The 13,431-nt window shown below is 41.8% G+C and overlaps 1 protein-coding gene across 9 annotated transcripts in view; it reads left to right on the plus strand.

Annotated features, from left to right (window-relative positions):
- Positions 1–13,431, plus strand: part of TTBK2 (tau tubulin kinase 2) — a 168,436-nt gene that overhangs the window by 140,829 nt on the left and 14,176 nt on the right. For 8 of the 9 annotated variants that reach the window (XM_033190394.1, XM_033190392.1, XM_033190395.1 and 5 more), the window contains 2 exons: positions 2,183–2,394; positions 3,698–4,286. In XM_033190394.1, the coding sequence (XP_033046285.1) occupies positions 2,183–2,394; positions 3,698–4,286 (801 nt within the window). Of the gene's footprint in view, positions 1–2,182; positions 2,395–3,697; positions 4,287–7,259; positions 7,912–13,431 lie in introns of those variants that run through there. The other variant, XM_033190399.1, reaches the window with a different exon arrangement.

Here is a 13,431-nt window from a genome sequence, read left to right on the forward strand (position 1 = left end):
CATTGGTGTTCAGAAATTTACTGTCATTCTAATTGTTTTTTTCTTTTTAAGTGATTGTTTTCCCCACCTTCATCTTTCCTTCCCAGCTACTTTTTAGTTCTTGTTCTTGTCTGTGGTGTTCTGCATTTTAACTATGATGTTTCTAGGCATAGATTTCTTTTTGTTTATCTTGCTTGGGATATCTTGTGTCCCTTGAATATTTTTATTCCTATTTTTGTATAAAAAATATGTTCTGGGAGGGCCGGGCGCGGTGGCTCAAGCCTGTAATCCTAGCACTTTGGGAGGCCGAGACGGGCGGATCACGAGGTCAGGAGATCGAGACCATCCTGACTAACACGGTGAAACCCCGTCTCTACTAAAAACTACAAAAAACTAGCCGGGCGAGGTGGCGGCGCCTGTAGTCCCAGCTACTCGGGAGGCTGAGGCAGGAGAATGGCGTGAACCCGGGAGGCGGAGCTTGCAGTGAGCTGAGATCCGGCCACAGCACTCCAGCCTGGGTGACAGAGCGAGACTCCGTCTCAAAAAAAAAAAAAAAAAAAAAAAAAAAAAAAAAAAAAAAAAAATATGTTCTGGGAAATAACAGCCATTCTGTATCTAAATGTTACTACCTCTTCATTCTTTCTATTATCTCTTTCTAGGACTCCAGTTAGACATATATTATGGCTTTTTATTGTATCCATCATATCTCTTAATATCTTTTTTCATAATTTTCTTTTTGCTGGGTTTTTTTTTGTTGTTTCTTTTTTTGAGATGGAATCTTGGTCTGTCACCCAGGCTGGAGTGCAATGGCACGATCTCAGCTCACTGCAACCTCCGTCTCCTGGGTTCAAGAGATTCTCCTGCCTCAGGCTCCCGAGTAGCTGGGATTACAGGCCTGCACCACCATACCCAGCTAATTTGTTTTTTTTGTATTTTTAGTAGAGATGGGGTTTCACTATGTTGGCCAGGCTAGTCTGGAACTCCTGACCTAGTGACCCACCCTCCTCGGCCTCCCGTAGTGCTGGGGTTACAGACGTGAGCCACCATGCCAGGCCTATCTTGCTGTTTTTTATTCTAGGTAATTTATTTGGCTGTGTCTTCCGTTTCACTAATTAATATTTCAACCTTTTTTTTTTTTTTTTTTGCTAACTTGCTGTTTAACTTGTTAATTGAATATTAAATATTAAGTTAATCAGTCATTTAATTCCAAATAACCCTTCGTTGATCTTTGTTATAATAACCTTTATTTATTTAAACATTTATGCATAGCTGGTCTATATTTTGTATTGAAACCAGTTCAATATCTGAAATCTTTGGGAGTTTTAAATGTTTTTCTTAATTTTGACTATAATTTCTGTTGTGTCAGTCATGGTAGCATGCTTTCTCTTGTATTGATTCTCTCTCTCTCTTTTTTTTTTTTTTTTTTTGCTAATTAATTAATAATTGATGGGAGTTCTGGAGACCTAAATTGGGGTTTGGGGAAACCTTCCTTCAAGGAAGACTGGCTTGTGTTTCTGCTGCTACCCTGAGTATATCACCAATTTGAGCCAATTGGGCATCCTCTTGAGGGTCTCTAGTCAGAGTAGATGTCCCAGACTTCCCTCTGTCACCACACTCCTGATATGAGGCTTAATTTCCCTGATAATGTGCTGCCGTAGGCACCTGTGCTTAAACAGTCCCACCCCCTGGGCTGCCTCATGCTCATCCTCCTCCTTCCCTGCCTCAGCTCCTTAGTAGTCTGGTGCCCAGGCTTTTTGTTGTTTTTTGTTTTTTAGAGGAGGAATGAGCAAAGAGGTATAGCGAATGAGGCTTAGCAGTCTCTCCTAACTTGTGAGACCACTTATGTCTCAAAGAGAACATCCTTTCCAGGTTTCAGTTTTAGGTTAGTGGAATGGGGTCCTACAAGCCTCAAGTCAGACATAATTCAAAAAGCCAAGTCTGTTAAACATTTTTAGATTGTTTATCTTTGTTCCAAAAGTATTTTAAAAAACTAAAATAATACTGAAACTGAGTATAAATTAAGAAAACACATTTAATGTAGAGTTAATAGATAAGAATGTAATGAAGTAAACTAGCCAAAATATCCGAATTGTTTGAAAACACATCTAATCATTTATTGATATTATTTTGAAAGGCTTCAATGATTCCTGTCATGTGTATTGCCTAGAATGTTTTTCATGGGTTCATTTTATATTTTGGATAGGCTGCTACTGAAGAGGAGAACAGCCATGGCCAGGCAAATGGTCTTCTCAATGCTCCAAGCCTTGGGTCACCAATTCGTGTCCGCTCAGAGATTACTCAGCCAGACAGAGATATTCCATTGGTGCGAAAGTTACGTTCCATCCACAGCTTTGAGCTGGAAAAACGTCTGACCCTGGAGCCAAAGCCAGACACTGACAAGTTCCTTGAGACCTGGTATAAAATAGTTTATTTTTCTTTTTAAAGCTTCTAAGGTACCATTGTTATTGTTTTGTTGTTGTCGTTGTTGTATATTTCTGTTACATAAAGTCTTTCAAATAAGAAATTCTTGCATTTTTGTAACACTGATTCTGTTAAACTCTAATTTTCATCCTTATTTTTAATTATTATTGCCCTGATTCTTAATTATTATAAATTCTATAGCATATCCTTTGGCTTTGGAAGCTGAGCAGTAAGAGCTGATAACTTCCTAACACTAGGAACAAGTTAAATGAGCGTTTTTTACAGTAACTTTGTTTGGAAAGCAATCTCTTCCACACAACAGTGTAGTATTGGAGAGGGCATGATAAAGGTGGCATTAGGCAGAGATGAGGGGAATACATAAAGGAGGGGAAAAAGTGATTTATATACAAGGGACAGTCAGTTCAATTCACTTTAGTGAAGACCTTCTAGGAGTAAAATACTGTAGGAAAATAGATACCAATAAGTATATCATGCTTGCCCTCGAGAGTTCACAGTCTACCTAGAGAGAAAGGAAGGTGAAACTTGAGAGATCTATACATAGGTAAAGATTGTAGTGCATAGTTATGAGGCACATTGTCCCTACAACAAATTTTGATGACAGAAGACAGAAATGAAAAAAGTGTGGGATATATTTATGAGTTATAGAAGGCTTTAACAGTATTCACAGTATTAAGACCTAACTTCCTTTAATAGTAGTCACACCCTTCAGTGGTACATCTCTGGTGGCTACTATTGGTAATGAAATATTAGGTTAGAGGGACAGTGAATTTGACTAACGTGGTAATTACTGTGTCCCAAGACAATTCAGCCACTTCTGGCCTACTCCAATCTAGCTTCCATTTTAAACAATCCTTCACATATGTGTGTTCTTCCTCACGTGGTAATCATTCATAGCTATGTTATGTAAGCACATGTCTACATGCTCACATGATCAAAAGGATGGATGAGGCATTGGTTTACACATTTTGAGTTGTGGCTCATATTGAGAATAAGTGTCAACATACAATAGGGATAAAAGCGTAGTTCAATAAAAAGTTGGTTTGACAAAAGAAGGGAACTAAAAAGGGCCTTGCTGAGGAAGGAAGTGAACTCCATCTTCCAAAGCAGGATGTGGCAGGTAGAGAAGAACATTATCAATGCTGTGAAACTTTCCTTATGCTTTATCCATCTTTTTCTCTCTCGTCTTTGTGTCCATATTAGTTCTGTATGGCGCTTATATATTATATAATAAATGTTTCCTTAGGACAATTGAGTAACTTCTTTCCATTTCCTTAAGCCTGGAGAAAATGCAGAAAGATACCAGTGCAGGAAAAGAATCTATTCTCCCTGCTCTGCTGCATAAGCCTTGTGTTCCTGCTGTGTCCCGTACTGACCATATCTGGCACTATGATGAAGAATATCTTCCAGATGTCTCCAAGCCTGCTTCTGCCAACACCCCTGAGCAGGCAGATGGTGGTGGCAGCAATGGATTTATAGCTGTTAACCTGAGCTCTTGCAAGCAAGAGATTGATTCCAAAGAATGGGTGATTGTGGACAAGGAGCAGGACCTTCAGGATTTTAGGACAAATGAGGCTGTAGGACATAAAACAACTGGAAGTCCTTCTGATGAGGAGCCTGAAGTACTTCAAGTCCTGGAGGCATCACCTCAAGATGAAAAGCTCCAGTTAGGTCCTTGGGCAGAAAATGATCATTTAAAGAAGGAAACCTCAGGTGTGGTCTTAGCACTTTCTGCAGAGGGTCCTCCTACTGCTGCTTCAGAACAGTATACAGATAGGCTGGAACTCCAGCCTGGAGCTGCTAGTCAGTTTATTGCAGCGACACCCACAAGTCTAATGGAGGCGCAGGCAGAAGGACCCCTTACAGCGGTAAGATATTTGTTCCTGTTATTATTCTTTGTTATCCACTCGAGGTGCTATTAAGAAAGGACTAACAGTTGATCAACTAAGATTCTTCAGTAGAGGCCTAAATTTTGCAAATGGCCCAGGGAGTGATTTTGTACTAAGTTCTATCGTCAACCGTCCAATATGAAATTTTTCAAAAAGTGAGGTCTTCTTTTATTATGTAAAACACAATACATGAAATACCATTATAACCTAATTTTGGAATAACATTTTTAATTAGACTACAAGCACTAGCTATCTATGTGTGTTTATAGATGCTACCATTTTTTAAAGTTTCTAGCAATTTTTACTTTTACTGAGGAAGGCATATATTTAACCATTCATGGTTTGTTCTTTACACTGTACACTGTTGCTAGGCCTGAGTCTTTAGTTCCCTTTCTCTTTCATAAAGTCCACCCAGGAATTTCTCATATTTCATATTCCTGTTAAACCGTCGTTTTCTAACATTGATGGCCACTGTTCAAAATGCAGAATTCCAGGCCTCATTTCCAGAACTTTTGTTTCAGTAGGTCTGGGAAAGAGCGTGCTCAGGAATCCTCATTTTAACGAGCAGGTAGAGGCAGAATTTATGATACAGGTCTTCTGCAAAGGAAACTTTTGAGGAACCACTATTGTGTATTCTCAGTTTTGGGCCTTCAGCTGGAGAAGCCTGTTACCCTGTTACCAGTAAGCAGTGGTGCCCCCGGTGACTTGTGTGAGGAGGAGCCCCAGAAAAGCCAGAGACGGCCAAGCAAGGCCATGAAAAACCCCCAGGCTACATAAGTAACTGTGAACACAAATCTTAGGCACCCACAGGTACATCTATCCTTATGTGATGGGAGCTACCAGGTTTCCTTAAATTCTATAATCATCTAGCAGTCCCCTTCCCCCAACTCACCAGAAACAGCATTGTTCCCCAAACTGAAATGCTTTCTGTTAGAACACAATTCCACATCAGGTGCAAAACAGTGGGAAAAGATACCAGTGAAAATTCATTTTGTGTACAGTTCTGAGAAATTTGCCTGCGCTCCAAAACAGGGAAACAAAGGCCTGCCTGCTTCTTCACCAGAGTTAGTTAGCAGGTCCCTCTTTCCCGGGACTGCTTTGTATGGTTAGGCAGGTTGTTCACGGCATAAAGGAATCTAGCCAGGAAACAAATTAGGACTGAGATCCACCCCAGACTTGGCTTTCTAAACTGTGTGTCTTGGCACAGGGCTGTTTCCTTTTGGAAGGGCATTCTTTTCCAAATTGTACAAAGCTATCATGTGGGCTAGAGGTAGGTAACTACTAACTCCCTCCCTCCCTGCTCCATCTTTTCTCCCACCCCACCTTTCTTCTTTCCATTCATCTCCTCTTTCCACCTTCCCAGGTTCACTTTCTTCTTTAACTCTGTGATGCTGTGTACTGACTTTTGCTCTAGCATGTTTCCAGCAGCATTCTGGTGCGCCTTCCTTCATGGAGGCTTTCTAAAGCCTTTGCTCTATTTCTCCTGGTGTTTTTTGCCCTCTCTCAATGCTGTCCTATTCACAAAGATTGTGCTCGTGGTTCTCTTACACTACTGAAGTGTTTTCTCTGACAAGTTGTTGATAGGCTTGCATTCATGTATGTGATGTTTGACCTTATGTTTAGATATCTTTGAATTATTTTTCTATTTATTTATTTATTAATGAGACAGAGGCTCAGGTTGGAGGACAGTCGTTTGATCTCGGCTTGCTGCAACCTCCACCTCTGGGTTCAAGTGATTCTCCTGCCTTAGCCTCCCAAGTAGCTGGGATTACAGGCACCCACCACTACGCCCGGCTAATTTTTTTGTATTAATTGAAAGTCTCTAATGAAATGTCAGCTGCATCAGTTGTGTACTTATGTCTAAGTTTTTTGTTTCTATTTTAGAGGCAAGGTCTTCCTCAGTCACCCAGGCTATAGCACAGTGGAATGATCATACCTTAGTGTAACCTCAAGCTCCTGGGCTCAAGTGATCCTCCCATGCCAGCGTCCCAAGTCACTAGGACTGCAGGCATGAGTCACCACACCCAGCTCATTTTGTTGTTGTTGTTTTGTAGAGACAGGTTTTGCCATGTTGCCCAGACTGGTCTCAAATTCCTGTGTTCAAGTGGTCCTCCCACATCAGCCTCCCAAAGTGCTGGGATTACAGGTGTGAGCTCCTACACCTGGCTAATTTTTTAATCTTTTGTAAGACGGGGTCCCACTGTGTTGCCCAGACTGGTCTCAAACTCCTGGGATCCAGAGATTCTCCTGTCTCAGCCTCCCAAAGTCTTGGTATTATAGACATGCGACACTGTGCCCAGCTAGTGCTTCATTTTAATACTACCTTTAGAAACAGTATAAATGTGGCTGGGCCTGGTAACATCACCCATATGTTAGCCATTGCTATTGCTGTGTACCAAATTAGCCCAAATTTAGCACCGTTAAACAGGAGCCATTATTTCACACAATTTCTTGGAGCTGGAAATGCAGGAGTGCCTTAGTTCAGTGGTTCTAGCTCATGCGTGGTCTCTCATGAGGAGGTCGTCAAGCTCTCAGCCAGGGTTAAAATCAGCTTAAAAGTTTGGCTGGAAGGGGAAGATCCACTTCCAAGCTCACTCCCATGACTGTTGGCAGGCCTCAGTTCCTTCCTGGCTGTTAGCCAGAGGCTCTAGTTCCTCGCCATTTGGGCCTCTCCATCTGGCTTTCCCAGTGAGTGAGGTGAGAAAGAGACAGACATAGGGGAAGAGAGGTGACGGGAATGCATCCCCCCCAAGATAGAAGCCACAGTGTCTTTTCTCACCTGTCTCAGAAGGGGCATAGCATCGCTTCTGCCGTATTCTATCAGTCACACAGACCAACCCTGTACAATGTATGAGGGCCTACACGAGGGTGTGAATACCAGAAGACACAGCTGGGTCATTGGGAACCGTTTTAGAGCTGTCTACCATATTACCTTACATTTATATTTTACAGAATACTTCCCAATTTGATCTTAACTGCAACTCCATGGAACAAGCAGAGGGAATATTATTTTATCTTTTTGTACTGAGGGCAGTAAGCCTCAGGAAAGGAAGAATCCATGAAGAGTCAGATGCTGGTAGACTAGACTTGGTGTTCCATCCCTCGTGCCAGGAGATTACACCTTACACCAGTCTTCTGTCCCTACACCAGGGCGTTGCCAACATACTGAAAGACTTTCCTAATTGGCTTGTTACTTAGATATCGAGAAGAAGAAAGGGGGTTTAAAATAATGCACAAAGTAGGAGCAGGACCAAAAGAAAAAGAGTAGCAGAATTTTTAATAATCTGTTAGCCAACATCTATTGAAAGAATTTCTCTGACTGTATTTACAGGACTACCAATAACCAGCACTAATAAAATTTAAATTAACAGTTAGTTGTATTTTCTTACTTATGTTTATATCTTCATACCTGTGAAGTATCTGCTAAGTTCCAGGCTTTATGCTATACTTCAGGGATAACAAGTTGGCACCAACCTGTCAGGTTGGCAATGAAAACTTACATCTAAACAGTTACCTTAAACAACCTGAAATGATTGTAATAGGGCTGTTTATAGGAATGAGGACACAGACATATCTGCCTAGGACTGAGGAGTGGAATTTTGGATGTCTTTATTTTCTCAACTTTTCTTTATTTTCTAATTTTTTTTTTTTTAACCATGGGAATTAAAAATCTTCCTGGGAAGGTTAAGGAATGCTTCAGGCTTGGCACGGTGGCTCATGCCTGCTGTAATCCCAGCACTTTGGGAGGCCAAGGCGGGTGGATCACAAGGTCAGGAGTTCAAGACCAGCCTGGCCAAGGTGGTGAAACCTTGTCTCTACTAAAGACACAAAAAACTAGCCAGGTGTGGTGGCACATGCCTGTAATCCCGGCTCCTGCAGAGGCTGAGCGAGAGAATTGCTTAAAAACCTGGGAGGCGGAGGTTGCAGTGAGCTGAGATCGCGCCACTACACTCCAGCCTGGGCAACAGAGCGAGACTCCATGTCAAAAAAGAAAAGAAAAGAAATAGTACTTCCTGCCGGGCGCGGTGGCTCAAGCCTGTAATCCCAGCACTCTGGGAGGCCGAGACGGGCGGATCACGAGGTCAGGAGATCGAGACCATCCTGGCTAACACGGTGAAACCCTGTCTCTACTAAAAAATACAAAAAAAACTAGCCGGGCGAGGTGGCGGGCGCCTGTAGTCCCAGCTACTCGGGAGGCTGAGGCAGGAGAATGACGTAAACCTGGGAGGCGGAGCTTGCAGTGAGCTGAGATCCGGCCACTGCACTCCAGCCTGGGCCACAGAGTGAGACTCCGTCTCAAAAAAAAAAAAAAAAAAAAAGAAACAGTACTTCCATGTGGCTTTCCTGGCAAGGCACATGTTTCGCTTATTTGGATCCCTTGTATAAACTACAGTGACTGTGTGAAAGCTCATGGAGTTATTCAGAGCCTCCGTTGACACAGGAATGATCCACACATGTATTAATAGAGGTGTGCGTTAATAATGTGAAAAGGTGAAGACTTTTTGGGTTGGTTACCATCTGTTTAACTTCTTAAAATGAATTTTGCAGGAGAGTTGAATGTATGTATATTGACTGGGGAGTGGCCAAATATCCTCTGTCTGACCATGAATTCCTACTTTTGACCTGGAAAATTTGGTCATTATAATCATAGGAAAGTTTTTTTTCTATGAGATTACATCTCTGGAATTACATTTGATATTACAATTCAACCTATGTACAGTTAGAAAGGATCAGAGATTGGATGGACTGCACTGGAAAGTAAAGGAAGAAAGCCCATTTGTGAAGTGCTTGAGTACAGTCTGGACTATCACTTGGGAGATTTTTGTGGAAGGAACCTCAGCATGCAATGGTTGATACACTCGTGTGCAACATTTGTTGCGTGTCTACTATGAGTCGGGTACTATGCTAAGTACCAAGAATAAAAAGCCCAGTTAGTCACCTCACTGCTTTCAGGGGTCTTCAGTCTAGTAAAGAAACAGTTTAAGTGTTATAGGTGCTGTGATAGAAATTTATACGTTGTAGAAGTTGGACTGGATTTATCCCTAAGATATCTTTCTTCCTTTTTTTTTTTTTTTATTATACTTTAAGTTCTAGGGTATGTGTGCACGACGTGCAGGTTTGTTACATAGGTATACATGTGCCATGTTGGTTTGCTGCACCCATTAATTCGTTATTTACATTAGATATTTCTGCTATCCCTCCCCCAGCTCCCCACCCCCTGACAGGCCCTAGTGTGTGATGTTCCCCACCCTGTGTCCAAGTGTTCTCATTGTTCAATTCCCACCTATGAGTGAGAACATGCAGTATATGGTTTTCTGTCCTTGTGATAGTTTGCTCAGAATGATGGTTTCCAGCTGCATCAATGTCCCTGCAAAGGACATGAACTCATCCTCTTTTATGGCTGCATAGTATTCTGTGGTGTATATGTGCCACATTTTCTTAATCCAGTCTATCATTGATGGGCATTTGGGTTCGTTCCAAATCTTTGCTATTGGGAATAGTGCCGCAAAAAACATATGTGTGCATGTGTCTTTATAGCAGCATGATTTATAATCCTTTGGGTATATACCTAGTAATGGGATGTCTGGGTCAAATGGTATTTCTAGTTCTAGATCCTTGAGGAATCGCCACACTGTTTTCCACAATGGTTGAACTAGTTTACACTCCCACCAACAGTGTAAAAGCGTTCCTATTTCTCCACATCCTCTCCAACATCTGTTGTTTCCTGACAACAATAAAAAGCTAGATAAGCAAGAGCAAACAAATTCAAAAGCTAGCAGTGAGCAAGGCTAGGTGGGTGTGGTTCCTGTGGAGCCATGTGCGGGATATAATCTCCTGGTGTGCCGTTTCCTAAGACCTTTGGAAAAGCACAGTATTTGGGCAGGAGCATCTCGTTTTTCCAGGTACCATCTATACCTGCTAGGGAAGGGAAATCCCCCAACCCCTTCTACTTCCCAGGTGAGGCGATGCCCTGCCCTGTTTTGGCTCACCGTCTGTGGGCTGCACCCACTGTCCAACCAGTCCCAGTGAGATGAACCAGGTACCTCAGTTGGAAATGCAGAAATCACCCATCTTCTGTGTCAGTCACGCTGGGAACTGCAGACCAGAGCTGTTCCTATTCGGCCATCTTGGAACAGAATCCCTGAGGTGTCTTTCAATACTGCATGAAGGGGCTAGAAAACTGACTGTTTAATCCTTTAGCCATGTATATAATATGTAATTACAGGCCTGCCAAAAAATGTTTTTGTTTTAGTCCATCTTTTCTGGGCTTCTATTCTTTGGGTATGAGCTGCAGCTTGCTTACAATTTTTAGTACTCCTACAAAATTTTTATAATTGCAAACCCCCTTAAAGACACATTAAACTATAAATAATGAGTGACTTGTCTGGAGAGTGGCATGACAACGGAAGGAAAAAACAGCTTTTACTTTTCATTCACTTTTGAGGCTTTAGGTTTTTAGTTTTGCCCACCTCTGTAGCAAAGACTGCTGCCTTCCACACCTTTCCCTATCCACCCTCACCTCAATCCACATTGGCCAAAGTGGGAGATACCATATGTAGCCTCTTAAAAACATTATAATTGGCACATAACAATCATACATATGTATGAGGTACATAATGATGTTTTGACACATAAAATGTATAGTGACCAGATCAGTGTAACTGGCATCTACATCATCTCAAACATTTATCATTTCTTTGTGTTGGGAGCATTCAATATCCTTTCTTCTATCTATTTGAAAATATATATTATTGGGCCAGGCACAGTGACTCACGCCTGTAATCCTAGCACTGAGGTCAGGAGTTCGAGACCAACCTGGCTGACATGGTGAAACTCCGTGTCTACTAAAAATACAAAAATTAGCAGGGTGTGGTGGGGCATGCCTGTAATCCCAGCTACTCGGGAGGCTGAGGCAGAAGAATCGCTTGAACCCGGGAGGCAGAGGTTGCAGTGAGCAAAGATCACGCTCTGCACTCCAGCCTGGGTGACAGAGTGAGACTCTGTCTCAAAACAGAAAAAAAAAAAAAAAAAAGAAAGAAAGAAAATGTATATTATTGTTAACTATAATCATCCTACAGTGCGATGGAACACTAGAAGTTATTCCTTCTGTCTAGCTGTAATTTTGTATCCTTTAACAAATCTTTCCCTATCTCCCCGTTTCTGCTACTCTTCCCAGCCTCTAATAACCTCTCTTCTACTTTTTACTTACATAAAATCAACTTTTTTTTTTAACTTCCTCATATATTAGAACATATGGTATTTGTCTTTCTTTGCCTGGCTTATTTCATTTAACATAACAGCCTCCAGTTCCATCCATGTTGCCATGAATGACAGGATTTATTTTTTATGGCTGAATAGCATTCCATTGTTTATATATACCACATTTTCTTTTTTTTTTTTGAGACAGAGTCTTGCTCTGTTGCCCAGGCTGGAGTACAGTGGCGGTGATCTTGGCTCAGTGCAACCACCGCCTCCTGGGTTCAAGCAATTCTCCTGCCTCAGCCTCCTGAGTAGCAGGGACTACAGGTTCACACCACCATGCCTGGCTAATTTTTGTATTTTTTGTAGAGATGAGGTTTCGCCATGTTGGCCAGGCTGGTCTCGAACTCCTGACCTCAGGTGACCCACCTGCCTTGACCTTTCAAAGTTCTGGGATTACAGGCATGAACCACCGTGCCTGGCTGATATACCACATTTTCTTTATCCACTCACCTGTTGTCGTACACTTGAGTTGGTTCCGTATCTTGGCTATTGTGAACAGTGATGCAGTAAACATGAATGTGCAGATATCTCTTCGATACACCGATCTTCCCAGTAGTGGGATTGCTGAATTGTATGGTAGTTCTATTTGTAGTTTTTTGAGGAACCTACATACTTTTCTCCATAGTAACTGTACTAGTTTACAGTCCCACTGTATTAGTCTGTTTTCATACTGCTGATAAAGACATACCCAAGACTGGGCAATTTACAAAAGAAAGAGGTTTAATTGGACTTACAGTTCCACATGGCTGGGGAGGCCTCACAATCATGGTGGAAGGCAAGGAGGAGCAAGTCACATCTTACATGGATGGCAGCAAGCAAAGAGAGCTTGTGCAGGAAAACTCCTCCTTATAATAACCATCAGATCTCGTGAGACTTACTCACTATCATGAGAACAGCATGAGAAATAACTGCCCCCATGATTCAGTTACCTCCCACTGGGTCCGTCCCAGAACACATGGGAATTCAAGATGAGATTTGGGTGGGGACACAGCCAAACCATACCCACCAACACTGTATTTGAGAGTTCCCTTTTCTCTGCATCCTTGCCAGCGTTTGTTATCTTTTGTCTTTTTGTTGATAGCCATTTTTACTGGGGCAATATAATATTTCATTGTGGTTTTTATTTGCGTTTTTCTGATGACTAGTGATATTGAGCATTTTTTCATATATTTGTTGGCCATTTGTATATATCTTATTTTGAGAAATGTCTGCTTAGGCCATTTGCCCATTTTCTAATGAGATGTTTTTCTTTTCTTTTCTTTTTATTTTTTGGCTGTTGAGATGTTTGAGTTTCTTGTATATTCTGGATATTAATCCCCTGTTAGATGAATAGTTTGTAGATATTTTCTTCCATTCTATAGGTTATCTTTTTGCTCTATTGACTCTTTCCTTTTCTGTGAAGATGGTTTTTAGTTTGATATAATCCCATTTATTTTTGGTTTTGTTGCCTGTGCTTTTGAGGTCTTACTCATAAAATACTTTCCTAGATCAGTGTTCTGAAACATTTACCCTATGTTTTCTTTTTTTCTTTTTTCTTTTTTTTTTTTCCGAGATGGAGTCTTGCACTGTTGCCCAGGATGGAGTGTGGCGACGCGGTCTCAGCTCACTGCAAGCTCCGTCTCCCGGGTTCATGCCATTCTCCTGCCTCAACCTCCCACAAAGCTGGGACTACAGGCGCCCGCCACCACAGCCGGCTAATGTTTTGTGTTTTTAGTAGAGACAGGGTTTCACCATGTTAGCCAGGATGGTCTCCATCTCCTGACCTCGTGATCCACCTGCCTCGGCCTCCCAAAGTGCTGGGATTACAGGCATGAGCCACTGCGCCCAGCCTACCCTGTGTTTTCTTCTACTAGTTTTGTAG

The sequence above is a fragment of the Trachypithecus francoisi genome, unplaced genomic scaffold, assembly GCF_009764315.1.
Source record: "Trachypithecus francoisi isolate TF-2019V2 unplaced genomic scaffold, Tfra_2.0 Lachesis_group3, whole genome shotgun sequence".
NCBI classification, from domain to species: Eukaryota; Metazoa; Chordata; class Mammalia; order Primates; family Cercopithecidae; genus Trachypithecus; species Trachypithecus francoisi.